Source organism: Cervus canadensis, chromosome 31, assembly GCF_019320065.1.
Source record: "Cervus canadensis isolate Bull #8, Minnesota chromosome 31, ASM1932006v1, whole genome shotgun sequence".
NCBI classification, from domain to species: Eukaryota; Metazoa; Chordata; class Mammalia; order Artiodactyla; family Cervidae; genus Cervus; species Cervus canadensis.
In genome coordinates this window covers 31,969,851-31,991,340 of record NC_057416.1, presented here as the reverse complement: position 1 = coordinate 31,991,340, position 21,490 = coordinate 31,969,851, and the positions used below count along the sequence as shown (strand labels likewise).

At 34.7% G+C, this 21,490-nt stretch overlaps 1 protein-coding gene across 1 annotated transcript in view; it reads right to left on the bottom strand.

Moving 5' to 3' along the window:
* The window catches only part of ADAM32 (ADAM metallopeptidase domain 32), a 160,507-nt gene that overhangs the window by 122,725 nt on the left and 16,292 nt on the right, over positions 1-21,490 (bottom strand). Inside the window, exons 5-8 of the mRNA XM_043454325.1 lie at positions 17,366-17,441; positions 14,318-14,394; positions 12,835-13,012; positions 1,123-1,191 (exon numbers count right to left, since the gene is read on the bottom strand). Of these exons, the coding sequence (XP_043310260.1) occupies positions 1,123-1,191; positions 12,835-13,012; positions 14,318-14,394; positions 17,366-17,441 (400 nt within the window). The remainder of the gene's footprint in view (positions 1-1,122; positions 1,192-12,834; positions 13,013-14,317; positions 14,395-17,365; positions 17,442-21,490) is intronic.

The window sequence follows — 21,490 nt, the reverse complement described above, 5'->3', positions numbered from 1 at the left end:
AGCTGACTCATTGGAAAAGACCCTGATGCTGGGAAGAAGGCAGGAGGAGAAGGAAACAGAGGATGAGATGGTTGGATGGCATCACCGACTCAATGGACATGGGTTTGGGTGGACTCCAAGAGTTGGTAATGGACGGGGGGTGGGGGGGGGGGCGCCTGACATGCTGTGGTTCATGGGGTTGCAGAGTTAGACACAACTGAGCGACTGAACTGAACTAAATCTTGAAATAATTTTCATAAACCAAAATATTCCCTGGAAATTTAGTCATCTTTACCAGAAATATCTCAACTTTCTCCTTTTTCCTTTTGCTCTTTTCCCTAATACTCATTTAATAAGTATTTTAATATCCTCCCTAAATCTCTCCTGTCTCAAACTCTCAACTCACTTCCTGACAAGCTCTATAATCCTACAAATAGAATTGGAAATCAGTATGATTCACATTCTCTGTGGTTTTCCACAGATGTGATAATCAAATATTTCAGGAAAAAAATCTAGAAAAAAAGTCTTATCCCTGTTTTCCGAAATCTTTGAAGTATGGGAGAAATAAAGCAACATTTTACTGAAAACAAACTGAGTTATCACCTCAAGAGTTTGAAGTTCAGAGGTCCTCAAATTGTTTATGGGAATAAGTAATCTAGGGGAGCATTTAGACTAGACTCAATCAGCTGCATGAATAAAACCATTAAAAAATCTTGATACTTTAATGTTAGCAGTTATCATAAATTTATACCATCATTATTTCTGTGCCAGTAAATATCTTATTAGCCAAACATTTTCTAGATTACATGCTGTTCTTCAAGTACCCTAAAACAAGAATTAAAGCTTAAAAAATTTCACTAAAAATATCACCATTAAAAATTTTGTGCACTGAGAGAGACTCTAAAGTTGTGAACTATCAGAAAAATAATAATAAAACCATTTTGTTATGCAGGTTTATTACATAAAGATTTCAAATAAAACATTTCTGATAGAACTAGTGCAATTTTGAATATTTGGTTCTTCACTGTTCTCTGGGAGTGACATGGAAGTAAGAAGACTGGAATATTTAAGTTCCTTTCTAGCTAGGGATAATCATACATTCATATCAAATGTTCAAGTGTAAAGAAAAAGTAAAACACATACCAAAGCTTTGTCTACCACGATATGCATTTCTAGATAAAGGGGAATTAAATCTGAAACAGTTGATTCTGGCTAGAAAAAAGAACAACAGTATTTAAAGACTTGAAAACTTTCACAACTTGTTTATTCTAAACTTTTTCAATATTTACACCCTTATTTAATCATAGTTGAAATATATACATATATATATATACTTAAATTATAAGACAATGTTTTGATATACTTATGCAATGTGAAATAACCACCACAATCATGCTAATTAACATATCCACTCTCATATAGTTACCATTTTCTTTTTTCGTGTGTGTGTGTGTGTGCGTGTGTGTGTGTGTGTGGTAAGAGCACATAAGATCAACCCTCTCAGAAAATTTAAATTTTACAATACAATATTGCTAACTACAGTTATGCTACTGTTCATTAAATTTCCAGAACTTACTCATTTGCATAGATCAAACTTTATACCCTTTGACCAACATTTCCCTGTTTCTGTTGGTCTGAACCTCTGACAAATACAACTGTACTGTGTCTATGGGTTTGACTATTGTAGATTCCACATAAAAGTGAGATGTAGTATTTGTCTTCCTGTGCCTTGCTTATTTTACTAACATAATGTCCTCAGTTCAGTTCAGTCATTCAGTCATGTCTGACTCTTTGCTACTCCATGGGTTGCAGCATGCCAGGCTTCCCTGTCCATCACCAACTCCCAGAGCTTGCTCAAATTCATGTCCATTGCGTCGGTGATGCCATCCAACTATCTCATCCTCTGATGTCCCCTTCTCCTGCCTTCAATATTTTCCAGCATCAGGGTCTTTTCCAATGAGTCTACTCTTTGCATCAGGTGGCCAAACTATTGAGTTTCAGCTTCAAAATCAGTCCTACCAATGAATGTTCAGGATTGATTGACTTTTAGATTGAGTGGTTTGATCTCCCTGCTGTCCAAGGGACTCTCAAGAGCCTTCTCCAACACCACAGTTCAAAGCATCAGTTCTTCAGCACTCCACTTTCTTTATGGTCCAACTCTCACAACCAAACAAGACTACTGGAAAAACCATAGCTTTGACTAGATGGACTTTGTCAGCAAAGTAATATCTCTACTTTTTAATATACTGCCTAGGTTGGTCATAGCTTTTCTTCCAAGGATCAAGCATCTTTTAATTTCATGGCTGCAGCCACCATCTGCAGTGATTTTGGAGTCCAAGAAAATAAAGTCTCTCACTGTTTCCATTGTTTCCCCATCTATTTGCCATGAAGTGATGGGACTGGATGCCATGATCTTCGTTTACATTCTGTTATATTGATAAATGTATATAACAATTTATTTAATCATTATTTATCCAGATACTCAGATTGGTTCATATTTTTGCTACTGCAAATAATGCTTCAGTGAACACAGGTGTGCATATATGTTTTCAAGTTAGTGCATTTGTCTTCTACTAAGAAGAATTATGATTTCAGGTCTTATATTCAAGTCTTTAATCCATTTTGAGTTTATTTTGTGTATTGTATAAAACAGTGATCCATTCATTCTTTTGTATGTCACTGTCCAGTTTTCCTAATACCATTTATTGAAAAGTCTGTCCTTTCTCCATCATATATTTTTGGTTCCTCTGTCATAAATTTACTAACCGTATCTATTTGGGTTTATTTCTGTCTGTTGGGTTTATTGATAGTCTGCTCCACTGATCTTTTAATGTCAATATAATATTATTTTAATTAATATAGCTTTGTAATACAGTTTGAAATCAGAGAGTCTGAAGATTCCAGTTTTGTTTCCTTTCTCAAGATTGCTTTGTTATTTGGTGTTTGTAGTTCCAAACAAATTTAAGGATTATTTTCCTGTTTCTTTGAAAAACACCATGGGAATTTTAGAGGGATTGCACTGAATATGTAGATTGCTTTGGGTAGTAAGGAAATTTTAACAACCTTGATTCTCCCAATCCATGAGCATGGACTATCTTTCCATTTGTTTCGGTCTTCTTCAATTTCTTTCATCTGTATCTTGTAATTTTCAATATAGAGTTTTTCACTTCCTTGGTTAAATTTATTCCTAGGTATTATATTATTTTTGATGTATTGTAAATGGGATTATTTCTACTTTTGACAGTTTATTAGTGGTGTATAGAAACACAACAGATTTCTGTACATTTGTTTTGTATCCTGCAAATTTACTGAATTCATTTATTAGTTCCAACAGTTTTTCTGTTATGGAGGCCTCTTAGATAATCATCAAGGCTGCAGCCTGACAGGCAGACTTCTAATTACATGCACATCTATTGGCTAAGTGTAATGTTTTCCAGACACTTCAGAGGGTGAGTGCTATCTTCGAGTACTCCAAAGCACATAATTTTAATGTCAAAGGTTACGTAGAAGGACAATGCTAAGAGCCACAAGAGAAAATGTTTTACATACAAGGAAACTACTATAAGACTATTAGCAATTTTTCAACAAAAAACTCTGCAGGCCAGAAAATAGCACAATATATTCAGAATACTAGAAAAAAATTCTAACTATCTCTTCTTCAACTCTGAATGATAAAGCTTCCAAGTTTTATAGACAAGCAAAGATAAAAGAGTTCATCAACATTAAACCAGTCTGACAAGAAATTTTAAAGGGACTTATTTTAGTTGAAAAGAAAGTGTGCTAATTAGTGATAAGAAAATAACTTTGAAACAATGACGATAAAAAGATAACATATTAAAACATTTGAGATACAATTAAAACGGAAGAAAAATTGTAATATAAATGCCTAACTTAACTTTATACCTGAAGAAACTGGATAAACAGGAGCAAACTAAAACCATATCTACCCAAAGGATGAAATATGAAATAGAAATTAGAGAACAGGGCTTTTTATCAAGATGGAAGAGTAAATAGATCCTGAGCTCACCTCCTCCCACAATCACATCAAAGTCACAACTATCTTCAGAACAACCATGCATGAAAAAGATTGGAACTCATCAGAAAGGATCTTCTAAACTAAAGATATCAAGAAGGAACCAAAGAGACAGGTAGGAGAGCAAACTCGCAAAATAATGAAACTTCATAACTCCCAGAACGGCAACCTACAAACTGGAAACTAATTATACTACACAGATTATCCCACAGGAATAAGAGTTCTTGAGCCCCATGTCAAGCTCTCTAGTCTGGGAAGCAGCACTAGAAGTCCAGCACTGGGAAGATGAGCCCCTTCAAAGCATTTTGCTTTGAAGGCCAGTGGGGCTTAATTTCAGGGTCTTCACAGGACTAGGGGATAAATAGATGTCAGTCCCAAGAGCACACACAAAATCTTATGTGCACTAGGACCCAGGGCAAAAGAATATGAAAGATGCCTAAACTAGACCCACCTACTGATCCTGGAGAGTCTCAATAAGCAGGGGATGGCTACAGCTCATGCTGGTGATATATCACTGATAGTAGGCGTGTTTGGAAACATTCAACCGTGTGAACACTGCTCCTAGTGGCTGCAATCTTGACACATTAGCACCAAGACCTACTTAAGACCTGGAATGCATATGACATCTCCTACAGAAGACCACTTCTCCAAAGTTGAGAAATGTAACTAACCTACCACATACATAAAAACACAAACAGCAATTTAGACTTTTTTTTAAATGAAGCAGCAAAAAAATACATTCCAGTAGAAGGAACAAGATAAAATTTCAAAAGAACTAAGTGAAGTAGAAATAGACAACCCACCCAAGAAAGAGGACAGAGGAATGACTATAACGTGACCAAAGAAGTGAAGAGGACAATAGATGCACAGAGCAAGAAGTTAGAAGTTCTTAACAAAGAGGTAAAAAAATAAAGAAAGAAAGAATAACCAGAGATGAAGAATATAGTAATGGAAATGAAATTACATTAAAGGAATTTATAGCACATTAAAATGTTAGAGGAATTGATCAGTGAGCTGGAAGAGAGTAGGGGAACTCACTGGTGATGACCAGAAAGAAAAAAAGAATGAAAAGAAATGAGGACAGTTTAAAAGATCTCTAGGGAAATACCAAGAACACTAATATTCACATTATAGGGGTCCCAGAAGATCACAGAGAGAAAAAGCCTGACAAAATGTTTGAAAAAAATAATAGCTGAAAACTTCTGAAAGCTGAAGAATGAAACAGTGAAGCACAAAGACTATCATACAGGATTAACCCAAAAAGGAACAAACCAAGACATGTTATAATCAAAATGGAAAAAAATGAACATAAAGAGAAAACAGTAAAAGCCGCAAGAGGAAAAAAATCAACTAATATAAGAGCACTCCCATAAGGCTATCAGCTGATTTTTCAGCAGAAACTCTTCAGGCCAGGAAAAAATTGGCACCATATATTTAATGTGATAAAAAGGAAAAAGCTAAAACTAAGAGTATCCTACCAAGCAAGACTTTCATTCAGATTTGATGGTGAAATCGAAGGGTTTACAGACAAGTAAAAATGAAAAGAAATCAGCACAATCAAACCAGTTTTACAACAAATGGTACAGGAACTTTTCTAGACAAAAAAAATAAAAGGCTACAACTAGAAATAAGAAAATTACAAAACAACCTCATCGGCAAAGGCAAACATACATTAAAGGTAGGAACTCATCCATACACTAAGTAACTGGGAAGGTTAAAAGACAAAAGTAAAATCATCTGCATCAACAAAGAGCAGTTAAGAGATACACAAAACAATCAAATGTAAAAATGTGATACTGAAAACAGTAATTGTGAGACGAGAGTACAAATGCAAGTTTATTTAAATGCATTTAAAATTAAGGTATCGGCAACATGAAATAATCACATATATACACAGACCTCATGTTACCTCCAATACTTTGGCCACCTGATGCGAAGAACTGACTCATCAGAAAAGACCCTGATGCTGGGAAAGACTGAAGGCAGGCGGAGAAGGGGATGACAGAGGATGCGATGCTTGGATGGCATCACCGACGCGATGGACATGCGTTTGAGCAAGCTCTGGTTGGTGACAGACAGGGAAGCCTGGTGTGCTATAGTCCATGGGGTCACAAAGAGTCAGACACGACTGAGCAACTGGACTAACTGACCTACAGACAAAACTCTATCATAGATACACATACAAAAAAGAAAACAAGTTCTGAACATACAACTAAAAACATTCAACAGTCATCAAGACACAAGAGGAGAGTGCAAAAGAGGAAAAAGGGAAAAAAGATTTGCAAAACAAATCCAAAAACAATTAACAAAATGGCAACAGGAACATTAATATTGATAATTATCTTAAATGCAAAGAAATTAAGTGTTCTAACCAAAACACATACAGCAATTGAATAGATACAAACACAAGACCTTTCTAAGTGCTGTTTACAAGAGTCTTGCTTCAGAGCTAGAGAGACACACAAACTGAAAGTGAGGGGATTGAAAAAAACATTCCACTAATGGAAATCAAAAGAAAGCTTGAATAGCTATATTTATATCAGATGAAATAGACCTACTTAGAAACAGACTTAGAGTAAAAACTGTTACAGGGGACCAAAAAAAGGACACTACATAATAATCAAGGGATCAATATAGTAAGAAGATATAAAATTATAAATATACATGCACCTAACATAGGAGCACCTCAATATATGACAAATATTAACAAATATAAAAGGAGAAATCAACTGTAACACAAGAGTAGTAGGGAACTTCAACACCCCACTTACATCAATAGACAGATCATCCAGACAGAAAATCAATAGGGAAACACAAGCCTTAAATAATGCAACAGACCAAATGAACCTAACTGATATATAGAGAGAGCATTCCATATAAAGAGCATAATACATGTTCTTTTCAAGTGCATATGGAACATTCTACAGGATAGATCACATGGTATGCCACAAAACAAGCCTCAGTAATTCAAAGTAACAGGCATCTTTTCTGACCACGGTTCAATAAGAGTAGAAATCAACTACAAGAAAAACACTACAAAAACAAAAACACATAGAAGGTAAACAGTATGCTGCTAAATAACCAATGGATCACCGAAGAGATCAAAGAGAAAAATCAAAATGTATGCAGAGACAAATGAAAACACAAGGATATAAAAAGAGACAAATGAAAATGAAAACATAAGGATCCAAAACCTGTAGAATGCAGCAAAAGTAGTTCTAAGAAGCCAGTTTATAGCAATGCAAGCTTACCTCAGGAAACAAGAAAAATCTCAAATAAACAACAGAATATTACACCTAAAGCAACTAGAGAAAGAAGACTATATAAAATCCAAAGTTAGGGTAAGGAAAGAATTCATAAAGATCAGAGCAAAATAAATGAAATAGAAAGTGAAACTAAAAGCTGACTCTTTGAAAAGATAAACAAAATTGATAAACCTTTAGCCAGACTCATTAAGAAAAAAGGGAGAGTGTCCAAATGAACAAAATCAGAAATTAAAAAAGAGAAGTTACAATTGACACCAGAGAAATACAAAGGATCATAAGAGACTACTAAGAGCAATTAAACATCAATAAAATAGGAAGCCTAAAAAAAAATAATTAGAAAGGCACAATCTTCCAAGACTAAACCAGGAAGAAACAGAAAATATAAACTGAACAATCATAAGTATTAAAATTAAATCAGCAATTTTAAAACTCCAAACAAAAGCATCAATGTTCATCAGTGATATTGGCCTGTAATTTTCTTTTACTGTATCTCTACTTGGTTTTAGTATCAGGGTGATGGCGGCCTCATAGAATGAGTTTGGAAGTGTTCTTTCCTTTGCAATTTTTTGGAATAGTTTCAGAAGGATAGGTGTTAACTCTTCACTAAATGTTTGATAGAATTATCCTGTGAAGTCAGCTGATCCCAGACTTCTGTTTCTGGCCACACAATGCAGCATATGGTATCTTAGTTCCCTGACCAGGGGTTGAACCTACATCCCCTGCACAGAAAGCAAGGAGTCTTAACCACTAGACCACCATGGAACATTGATGCAAAAATCCTCAACAAAACACCTGCAAATCAAATCCAATGATATATTAAAAGAATCATACATCATGATCAAGTGAGATTTACTCCAGGGAGACTGACGAGTTTTCAATATCTGCAAATCAAACAGTGTGATATACGACATTAACAAACTGAAGATAAAAACTTATGATCATCTCATTAGATGTAGAAAAGGGTTTTGATACAATTCAACATAGATTTATGATTTAAAGAAAATTCTCCAGAAATTGAGCATAGAGAATCTTTTCTACCTCAACATAATAAAGACCATATATGACAAATGGCTCAGACAATAAAGCATCTGACTACAATGCAGGAGACCCAGGTTCAATCCCTGAGTCGGGAATATCTCCTGGAGAAGGAAATGGCAACCCACTCCAGTATTCTTGCCTGGAAAATCCCATGGACAGAGGAGCCTTGTAGGCTACAGCCCATGGGGTCGCAAAGAGTTGGACATGACTGAGCAATTTCACTATGACAAATCCACAGCTACCATACATTCAGTGGTGAAAAGCTGGACACACTCCCTGTAGGATCAGGAACAAGAGAAAGATGCCCACTCATACCACTTATATTCAACATGATTTTGGAAGTCTTGGTCACAGCAATCAGAGAACAAAAAAAAATAAAAGTAACCTAACTTTGAAGAGAAGAAGTAAAACTGTCACTGTCTGCAGATGACATGTTACTATTCATAGAAAATCCTAAAGACACTACCAGAAAACTATTAGAGCTCATGAATGAATTTTGTAAAATTATAATATACAAAATTAATACACAGAAATCTGTTGCATTTTATATACTAACAACAAACGATTAGGAAAGAAATTAAGGCAACAGTCCTATTTACTACCACATGAAAAAGAATAAAATACCTAAGAATAAACCTACCTGAGAAGTCAAAAGACCTGTATTCCAAAAATTTTAAGATGCCAATGAAAGAAATTGAAGACAGAACAAACAGATGGAAAGATATACCATGTTCTTACACTGGGAGAATCAATATTGTCAAAATGAACATATTGCCTGAGGCAATCTACAGATTCAATACAATCCCTATGAAATAACCAAAGGCATTTTACACAGAATTACAACAAAAAATTTTTAATCCATATGGAAACACAAAAGATCCCAAGTAGACAAAACAATATTGAGAAAGAAAAACAGAGCTGGAGGAAATCACACTGTCCTCAGGTTATACTACAAAGTTACATAATCAAAACAGTATGATACTGGTACAAAAACAGACACACAGATTAATGGAACAGAATAGAAAATCCCCCCAAAAAAAGAAAACCCAGAAATAAACCCATGCACTTATGGTCAATTAATCTGGGACAATGGAAGCAAGAATACAAGACAGAGAAAAGACAGTCTCTTCAATAAGCGGTGCCAGGAAAACTGGACAGCTGCATGTAAAACAATGAAATTAGAACATTCTCTAACAACACATACAAAAATAAACTTACAGTGGATTAAAGACCTAAATGTAAGACTGGGTACTATAACACTCCTAGAGCAAAACACAGGCATGACACTCTTTGACACAAATCAAAGCAACATCTTTTTGTAGCCATTTATTAGAGTAATGGAAATAAAAACAAAAATATACAATTGGGACCTAATCAAACTTCTAAGATTATGAATTTTTAAATGGCAAAGGAAACAATAAACAAAACAAAAAGACAACCTATGAAATGGGAAAAATATTTGTAAACAATGAAACCAACAAGGGATTAATTTCTAAAATGTACTAATAGCTCACAGAGAGCAAAAGTAACAAAAACAACTCAATCAAAAAATGGGAAGAAGACCTAAATAGGCCTTTCTCCAACGAAGACATAAAGATCACCAACAGGCACATGAAAAGATGATCAACATCCTAATTGAAATGCAAATCAAAACTGAAAAGCGGTACAACCTCACACTGGTCAGAATGGCCATCCTTAAAAAGTCTACAAATAACAAATTCTGGAGCGGGTATGGAGAAAAGAGAACCCTCTTACACTGTTGCTGGGAATGTAAACTGATACAGCCACTATGGAGAACAAACAGTATGGAGATTCCTTTAAAAAGTAAAAACAGAGTTACCATATGATCCAGCAAATTCCACTCCTCAGCATATATCCACAAAAGATAAAAACTCTAATAATTCAAAAAGATATACGCACCCCAGTGTTCACTGCAGCACTATTTACAATAGCCAAGACATGGAAGCAACCTAAATATCCATAAACAGATGAATGGATAAAGAAGATGTGTTATATGTATATAAAGCAATATTAGTCATCCCAAAAAAAAGAATGAAATAATGTCATTTGCAACAACATGGATGGATGTAGGGATTATCACCTTAAGTAAAGTAAGTCAGAGAAAGACAAATATCACATGATATCATTTATATATGGATCTAAAAAAAGTGATGAACTTATTTACAAAACAAACTTATTCACAGACATAGAAAACAAACTTATGGTTAACAAAGGGGAATGAAGGGGTCGGATAAATTAGGAGTTTAGGATCAATATATACTCATTACTATACATAAAATAAACAGACAGCAAGGTCCTTGCTGTAGAACAGGGAAGTATATTCAATTCTTCTAATAACCTATAATGGAAAAGAATCTGAAAAAGAATATACATACATATATATATATATATATATATATATAACTGAATCACTTTGCTGTACCCTTGAATCTATTTCAACATTGTAAATGAACTATACTCCAATAAAAATTTTAAAAACTGAAAAAACTACCACTATCCAGCAATTCCACTTCTGGGTCTTTATCCCAAGGAAACAAAAATCACCATCTTGAAGAGATAATCTGCACCCCCATGTTCAGTGCAGTATTATTTAGAATAGCCAATAGCCAATGAAAATAACCTAAATGTCCATCAATTGATGAATGGATAAAGAAAGTTGGTGCATGCATACATACACACATAAACACACACACACACAAAGGAATGTTACTGGCCATTAAAAAGAAGGAAACCTTGCCATTGCACCAACATGATTGGACCTCAAGAGCATTTTGCTAAAGGAAATGTCAGACAAAGAAAGACAAATACCATATGATCTCACTTATATGTGGAATCTTAGGGAAGAAAACAAATACAAAATACCAGACTCATAGGTACAGAAAAAAGGTTGGTGGTTGCCAGAGGTGGGTACTGTGAAGTGGGATAAATGGGTGAAGGTGATCAAAAAGTACAAACTTCCATTACAAGATAAATAAGTTCTGGAAATAGAATATACATCATGGTGATTATAATTAACAATACTTCAATGTATATTTGAAAGTTTCTAAGAGAATTAATTTTAAAAGGTCTCACCACAAGAAAAAAAATTGTACACTATGTGCTGTGATGGATGTTAACTATATTGTGGTGATCATTTCAGAATATAAATATCAAATTATGATGCTGTATACCTTATACCAATACAATGCCAATTATATCTCAATAAAACTGGAAGAAAATTTTTAAGTAAAAATAGCTTTTAAAATAGAGCTACATGTTCTAGATTATTTAAAAAGCACAACCAAAGACAGAATGTCCCACTATACAAAAATACAGTAAAAAAGGCTCTGACAGAATTTGGCCAGAACACCAACAATGTCCACCATACTGATTAATCTAAGCCATTATAAATTACTCTCCTAAATTCTTAGAAGGAAAATAAAATTGTTCATATTTAGTAAATAAAATTTCATTTTAAAATATATATGTGTGTGTGATAGCATTGAGCACCTTGGCACTCCATGTACATTTCATTGTACATTTCAGACCTGTATTATTTTGGATATAGTATTAGAAGCTATAACAGAGACACAAGATAATAATGGATTAAACAAGTTGGAGTTTATTTCTCTCTTCTCTGAAGAGGCATGGTGATTTAGTCTTATAAATTCCTCAGGAGCAAGGCTCATTCTACCTTACTGCTCCGCTATGTACACTATCACTGTGGACTATGTACACTATCACCTTGTGGACTATGATGTACCAATATGTTCACACTGCAGCCAGCAAGAAAGGGCAAAAGAGAAGAGGATAAGCATTCTTCCTTTAGAACTCTATCTAGACGTGACACGTTACATCTGTCACATGTCAGTATCTATAGCTTTGTCACAAAATTGTACCTAGGTGCAAGAGAGGTTGAGAAATGTAGTTTAATTTTTACACGTTTGGCTAAATTCTGATGAGTTTGGTCTATTTTAAAAACTGACAGAAGCCAAGGAGAACATGTATTGTGAACACTGCCATATACTTCTTGTATAAACTATGCATATTAATGCCACTTTTCCTTGGCAAAAATATTTTCTCTTTCATAATTACTTTTGTGAGGACCAAAACATACAGCTATACAGGTGAACAATTTACATTGGCCATACATGGCATTCAACTTATGAAATTTTAATTATACCTATAATTTAATTAATGCTGATTTCTTGGTTACAAATGCAGACTTCATAAATATTTGATTAATTGATAATTTCCAAGAATACAGAGATAAAAGCAGGAAGTGAGTTTTTAACATTTATGTTGAATATGCACTAATATGCACAGTTTATAAAAAGTAAATGATTGTTGCAAAGAGAAAAAGGTAATGTATGGTTCAAAGGAAATTGTTGAGGCTAAGAAAAGGTGAGAATGTTAAAGAAAAGTAGCTACAGCTTTCTAACGGGCTAATAAATTTCTTTTAAAAATAAATAGAAACAATAACTGCCTTGAAAGAGTAATGAAACATACACAACTCACTTTTTCACTTATAAAAATGTTATAGTCCATTGGGTTTTGTTCTGTGTCTTGGTTATTTTCAGGAAGAACTGCAAATTCATTCTTTTCATTCCCTAATTTGTAAAGAAGATGCTGAAATTCAACTGCAGATTCCAGAGGCTCAATTCCATAAGAAACATTTTCAAACTGCAATATTCCTCTGTAAAATTAAGGACAAAAATTTACTGCTTTTAATTCTACTTTATAATTCTATCATTAATTCTATATTATAAAACTCTGACAGAATTTCAAAAAGAGGAGGAGGAAGGAAAGAGGGGAAGGAGAAAAGGAAAAGAGAAGATACAGAATGTTTTTGGGCTTTGTATTTTGTCCCACACTTTTTGTATTTCGGAGATGACTCTGAAGAGACCAAAAATAAAAATTTTCCCAATTCCAAAAACTAACTACTCATCTAATTTTTTTATAGTTATAAACATAGTTGAAATTATTAAATCAGAAATTACATAATCAGTTGCTTAGGTATGCAGCACTACTGTGTATACAGCATTACTGTGATCAAGTCATTCCCCTGTTCTCCAAGTCAGTGACTTAATGAAAGCAATAGCATATAGAAATCTGTAAAAATTTTGATCTGGTTTGCACTATAGTGATCACATTGCTTGTATAACAAAAGGATACATAATGAGCAATTTTATCCATAAAAATAAAATTTAGCAGTAATTACAAGGCATTTATGAATTTTATGTACATAATCTGAATAAGAAATTTAAAGTAATAAAGAGTAAACAACTTTTCTAAGTATTCTTCCCTAAATATAGGTAACAGTTCTAGTGACTATTCTCTAAAAACCAAATTTCAGAATTCCATGTAAAAAGCACCAAGTAAAATTCGTTTGTGAAAACAAGGATCCTACACTACAAAAATGAAGATGAAGAACGTCCTGACAGAATGGAAAGCCCTCCCAGCACTAAGAAGGAAACTTTATAATTCTTAGAGAGTTTAAGACAGTGATATTACTAGAAAAAATGACTAAGTACTATAATAATTATTATTTGTTTATATAGAAGTGCTTCCTCTCTCTGAAGATGATTTCCCGTGTGAAAAGGGCATGCTTCGTTTATATCTCCAAACACTATGCTAGTAACTGGTACAAAAATATTTGCTGAAAAAAAAGCTACCCAGAACTTAGCTCCTCCAATTTGTTGTAGTCAAACATGTTCATCTCTCATTTCCACAATAAAGAAAAAGAGCAAGGACACCAGGAAATTTAAACTTTCAAGGAAGTTAGACAAGTCTCTGGTCTGTCCGGGAGTTGAGGAGAAATAAGAGAAGAAACATATTCAGAGGAATGTATCATTCAGTGATATGATGGGAATATCCACATGGGAGTATTCTCCACATGGAAATCCTCCACCAGCTCCACACTTAGAATAAACTAACCAGTTCACTGCAGCCAAATATCACAACTATGGTGTTTGCATATCAAGGACAAAAAATACATAACCTCAGTCCAGAGCACGTGCTAAGTGTGACAAAAGAATTCGGATATCCTTCAATATATCCTTGGTAGTAGCATTGAGCCTATGAGGGAGAAAGTAAAGTGGTTACCTAGGAGTTGACAAAACTTTCTAATGATTTCTTAACTTTTTATACTTAAAACTTTCTGAATACTTTTCATAGGCTCTATACTGTTTATATCATTGTGAATAAAAATACATTCAGAAAAAAAGTCTCCTCAGGTTTGCCACTTTCACTATATTAATGCCTTTTTTCAGATCAATGCTTGGGATTATTATTTTACACCCTGTTTCCAAAGTTTTATATCATATTTTAGGTAAAATTATTTTCCAAAATACAAATTTAGGTCATCAATAAAAAGACAAAGATTGTGAATCTGGATTTTCTTTAAATTCTGACAGTCTGCTATAAAGAGATGTCTAAAATTTAAGGTCACAAAAAAAAATTGAAGATCTAGAAAAAGATATACCACACCAACACAAACCAAAAGGGTAACTCTGAAGCAATATTAATATTGGAAATGTAGACTTTAAGGCAAGAAGCATTAATAGCGATAAAGAGGGATGTTTCTTAATGATAAGAGTTTCAATTCACCAGGAAGATATAAATATTCCAAATTTGCATTTACTTAATAACATAGCTTCAAAATGTAAAAAGTCAAAAATGAAATAATAATAAAAATAAATGCATAATCATACTAAAAATTCAGTTATACATACATACATATAAATGTACTCTTTTTCAGATCCTTTTCCATTACAAGTTATTACATGACATTGAATATACTGTGCTATACAGTAGATCCTTGTCATTTATCTATTTTATAAATAATCACATGTACATATTAATCCCTAAGTCCTAATTTATCTCCCCCTCCATCATCCTTTCTGGTAATCACAAGTTTTATTTTTCTATGTCTGTGAGTCTATTTCTATTTTGTAAATAATTTCACTTATATCATTTTTTAGATTCCACATGTAAGTGATAGCACATGATATTTGCTTTTCTCCATCTTTTTTCACTTAACATATAAATCCCCAGGTCCATCTTTGTTGCTGCAAATGGCATTACATCATTCTTTTTTATGGCTGAGTAACATCACACTTTCTTTTTTAAAAACACATAACATTTACAGAAATGAAACCATATTCTGGGCCATGAAACACAACCATAAACTTTAAAGGACTGAAATCACACCAAATTCAGTCTCTGACCACAGAGAGTTCTTATTAATGCACTCTTTTACGTTAGAAGTAAGGCGAGCAAGAAGGAGCAATATAAGGAAATTAATGGTCCTTTCCAATTAGAAGTAATATATATCAATAATATTCAACAAATTTTTATTATATGCTATGTGATAGGCATTTTTCTAGGCACTAGGGAGGCATCATTGAATAAAACAGACCAAAAGCTCTGGTCAAATGAAGATTATATTGCACTAAGGAAACAATAAATAAAGTATGTGATACATCATATATTGATAACCACTATGGAGAAAAACAAAAGAGGAGAGATAAAAGAGTATGAAGATTAAGAGTGCAATTTAAAATAGGGATTGGACTCCCCTGGTGGTCCAATAGTAAAGAAATCTGCCTGCCAATGCAGGACACATGGGTTTGATCCCTGGTCCACATGATTCCAGCAAGATTCCACATGCTGCAGGGCAACTAGGTCCATATGCCACAACTACTGAAGCACCTGCACCCTAGAGCCCATGCTCAGCAACAAGAAAAACCACCACAATGAGAAGCCCACCCACTGCAACTAGAGAGCAGCCCCCACTAGCCGCAAATAGAGAAAGCCCACTTGCAGCAATGAGTGGCCAAAATTAAAAAAAAAAAAAAGGAAAACCTTTTTTAAAATCTTAAATCTGGACTAGTCAAGGACTAATTGGATGGTTTTGAGCAAAGAAGTGAAGAAAATGAGGCAAAGAAACATTATATCTTGGGAAAGAGCAGACATCTGGATCAGAGGAGAGAGAGAAAAGTTCTTGAAAGGAGAACATGTCTTGTATGTTTAAAGAACAGCAAGGAAGCCAATGCAACTTGAACAGAATTACCAACGTAAAGGGTAACAGGAAATGAGGTCACAGAGGTAAAGAGGATCAGACTGTGTAAAGCCTGCTGCTGCTGCTGCTGCTGCTAGGTCACTTCAGTCGTGTCTGACTCTGTGTGACCCCATAGACAGCAGCCCACCAGGCTCCCCCTTCCCTGGGATTTTCCAGGCAAGAGTACTGGAGTGGGGTGCCACTGCCTTTTCCGGTGTAAAGCCTACAGGATACTAAAATGATTTTCACCATTTCACCCTATTTAAGGTTTTTTATTTATTTTTATTTTTGGCTGTGCTGGGTCTTTGTTGCTGCATGTGGGCTTTCTCTTGTTGGTTTTCACTTTGTGAACAATAACTCATCCCATGAAGGCTTCTGAGTAGAGAAGCAACAAGATCTGACCAGGTTGGTCTTTTTTCTTTTTTTGATCTGACCAGGTTTTATTAATAGGATTCATCTGGTTGTCACGTTGAGACCTGACCCAGGGAATGAGCAAAGTGTGGAAGCAGGGAGATTATTCAGGAAGTTATCACAATAACCCAAACTAGATAATGATGTTTATTTGAAAAACAGTGGTATCAGCAGACAGAGTCAGAGGAAGAAGGTGGGTTCTAAGTACATAATTTGAAAGGTAGAAGCAATAGGATTCATCGACAGATGAGACAGGAGTAAAACAAAAGAAAAAGATTTCAATCTACGATTTTGGGTTCAATAATATTTGTGCTTGTTTTTACTAGTATTTCATTTCTATTCATTTATTCAACAAAATATAAACTAATTAAATTGTGCTGCAGAGTAGAATATACTAAGTCAATCTAGTTCGTCTTTAATTTATCAAGACTTCAAGAAACCCTAACAATGGGTAAAATGAGGCATACATAGGTCACTTTACATATATCCTCTGTGAATAAGGTATTCTATATTAGGAAAGTATCCAGTATAAAAAAGGTTTTAAAAAATCTTTAAAACATATAATTTAAATCTTACCTGAATATTTGAAGAATGAGAATTCATAGATCCTTGATTATACATATAAACCATGAAATTATTTGCTAAAAAAAATCTGGATATAAAAAAGAGTGAGAGAATTTTAAGTTATTCTTTTTGAAAAAATATAAAGCAGCAATCAGCAAACTTAGCACCCTCAAAGCCAAATCTGACCCATCTCTGTGTTTGTAAATAAAATTTATTTGCATATAGCTATACCCATTCACTTACATATGGTTCATGGTAGCTTTCATGATACAACAGCAAAAATGAGTCATTTTGACAGAGCTATTATGCTCTTCAAAACCCTAAAATACTTACTATCTGGGTCTTTAGAGAAAAAGACTGCCAATTCCTGACAAAGGTAGTATTTTCTTTCGAACTGTGTGTAATTTTTGTTCAAAGTAATATGCATTTACTCAAAACAATATTTCCCATCTTATTATACTCCTTTAAAAAATAAGGAAAACAAACTATAAGACAAAAGAAAAGCATTTTAAAGTTTACAAAGAAACGAAATGGGTGTAGGATTATAAGAGTTTTTTATTCTTTCTCAATTTTACTATCATGAATATATATTACTATAATGAAGTGGAAGAGCATCCTGTAACAGTCACAGTTCAGCCTTCTCTGGTATCACTCGTTGTCCGCACTATGCTATTTTACTTATGCTTCCTCTCCTGGTGCTCACTTCTCAATCCAATGTAATGTAACTAGACCACCCAGAGTAGCTTCTGCTGAGAATCCTCCATTAAAACGGATGCCATATAATGACCCCCTCATTGTCAAATCCAAAAAGAAAAAGCAGTTTGAGTCAAATAAAACTATCTGATGCACTTCACACTACTGACTATACTCCCCTTCTTTAAACCATCTGCTCTTCAACTTCAATCATACCATTTACCCCTGATTTTTCCTCATATCACCTTGTCTACTTGTGAAGTCCCTTCATCTGGATCCTTATTTCTTCACTTAAATGTTTCCCTGGCATTCATTTTCTGGTTGTTTTTCCCTCTCATCATTAATGTTTACCCCCACCTCCTTATCTTGTTCATTTCCGGTGCCTCAGTTCAGTTCACTCGCTCAGTCGTGTCGGACTCTTCACGACCCCATGAACCGCCGCACGCCAGACCTCCCTGTCCATCACCAACTCCCGGAGTCCGCCCAAACCCACGTTCATCGAGTCAATGATGTCATCCAGCCGTCTCATCCTGCGTCATCCCCTTCTCCTCCTGCCGTCAATCTTTCCCAGCATCAGGGTCTTTTCCAAAGAGTCAGCTCTTCACATCAGGTGGCCAAAGTACTGGAGTTTCAGGTTCAACATCAGGTCTTCCAATGAACATCCAGGACTGATCTCCTTTAGAACGGACGGGTTGGATCTCCTTGCAGTCCAAGGGATTCTCAAGAGTCTTCTCCAACACCACACTTCAAAAGCATCAATTCTTCAGCACTCAGCCTTCTTTATAGTCCAACTCTCACATCCATACATGACCACTGGAAAAACCATAGCCTTGACTAGACGGACCTTTGTTGACAAAGTAATGTCTCTGCTTTTTAATATGCTGTCTAGGTTGGTCATAACTTTTCTCCCAAGGAGTAGGCATCTTGTAATTTCAGGGCTGCAATCACCATCTGCAGTGATTCTGGAGCCAAGAAAAATATAGTCAGCCACTTTTTCCACTGTTTCCCCATTTATTTGCCATGAAGTGATGGGACCAGATGCCATGATCTTAGCTTTCTGAATGTTGAGCTTTAAGCCAACTTTTTCAGTCTCCTCTTTCACTTTCATCAAGAGGCTCTTTAGTTCTTCTTCACTTTCTGCCATAAGGGTGGTATCATCTGCATATCTGAGGTTACTGATATTTCTCCCAGCAATCAGTTCCAGCTTGTGCTTCCTCCAGCCCAGCATTTCTCATGATGTACTCTGCATATAAGTTAAATAAGCAGGGTGACAATATATAGCCTTGATGTACTCCTTTTCCTATTTGGAACAAATCTGTTGTTCCGTGTCCAGTTCTAGCTAATATATATATTAAATAAAAAAAAGATGGCTCTGAAACCTACACTTCTCTCCCGTGACCTAAAATAAATATAAGGGGCTATTCAAGGTCTTCTGTGATTTCATACAAATTTTACGATTATCTGTTCTAGTTCCTGAAAAATGCTTGAGTATTTTGATAGAATTGGACTGAAACAGTAGACTGCCTTGGTTAGTAGAATGGACTTTTAACAATATCAATTCTTCCAGTGTGTAAGCATGGTGTACATTTCCATTTATTTGCATTCTCTTCCATTTCTTTATCAATGTCTTAGAGTTTTCAGAGTACAGGTCTTCACCTCCCTTCATTAAATTTATTCCCAGGTATTTTTTTTTTCTTTGTGATACAATTGTAAATGGGATTTTTTTTAATTTATTTTTCTGATATTTCATTATTAGTGCATAGAAATGCAATAGATCTACACATTAATTTTGTATCCTGTAATTGTACTGAATTCATTTATTAGTTCTAATAGTTTTTTGGTGGCATCTCTAGGGTTTTCTGTGGTATCATGCCATTTGCAAATAGTGACTATTATAGTTCTCCCCTTCTGATCTGGATGTATATTGTTGTTCTGTTCCTAAGTCATGTCCGACTCTTTCCATCCCCATGAACTGCAGCATTCTGGGCTTCTCTGTCATTCACTATCTCCTGGAGTTTGCTCAAACTCATGTCCACTGACTTGGTGATGCCACTCAACCATTTCATCTTCTGTCACCACCTTCTCCTCCTGCCCTCAATCTTTCCCAGCATCAGTGTCTTTTCCAGTGAGTTGGCTTTTTGCATTAGGTGGCTAAAGTACTGGAGCTTCAGCTTCAGTATCAGTCCTTCCAATGAATACTCAGGGTTGATTTCTTTCAGAAAATTATTTCTTTTTAATTGCTATGATTAGGACTTCCAATACTATGATGAACAAACGCAGTGAGAGCAGGCATCTTTGTCTTACTTCTAGCCTTAGAGAAAAAAGCTTTTAGCTTTTCATCATTGAGTATGATGTTAGCTGCGGGTTTGTAAAAATGGCCTTTAGCATATAAGTGAAGGGGATTAAGAGATATGAACTACCAGTTATAATACTGTATATAGTTTGTAATCTATAAAAATATATAGTCACTACATTGTACACCTGAAACTAATAAGATATTGTAAGACAACTATACTTCAACCAATCAATCAATCAGCCTTACTGCCACTGGACATTTCTCCTGTATATCCTCTGACACAGACCTGTCCTCTTCCTTCACTGCCCCATCAAATCTCTGCTACCATTGTGTCCAATATCTAATTTTTTTCTGCCACCTCAGTTATATCTCATAAAAAAACTCTTACACATTCACAATTATGCTTCTTATTATATCTCATATAACTTTTGTAATAGCTTCATAATTGTCATACCATCCTAATTATTATGCAGGCAATTTCCAAAAATACAGTATACACATGCTCGATCCATTTCCCAGGCTCCAACCCCTTTATTTCTTACTGTTGCTTATAGTTCGGATAATACATTCAAATGCAGTATGCATTCTCTTTTATGCACCTGAGAAGCTCTTTAAGTTGTCATTTACTATTCTTCCCTTCTCTCTAAAGGAGTAGGTTAACTCTTCTTTTACTCAATGCCATTCTTTGACATCTATAATACAATGAATCATTGTTTATATTTCTCTCTTTAAGAAACTTCCTGTCAGCCAAAATACTTCATTTTTTCTTTACTTTTTTCTCTGCCAAACATTTCTGGAAAAGGCATTTTCACTTAAAACTCTCAGTTTCTCACAATTCAGCTCTCCTTAATACCACATAGTCTAGTTCTACACCCAAAATTTAACTGAAATCAACCTCTTGAAAGTTACAAATTGCTTCCAAGCCAGTATTTCTCAACTGGTTTTCCATCAAAGAATTAAACCCTATATAAAGTTATTTAAATTATTTTCACAGTATTCTTAGGGACAGTATGTAGCTGTTACTTTTTTCCATAAACTATTCACCAGCTCCCACAGTACTGTATGATCTAATTTCTTATACTAAATCCCTTATTTCATATTCTTGGTGGTGAGCCTGCCTCCCTGATCAAACCCTAACTGATACAGTT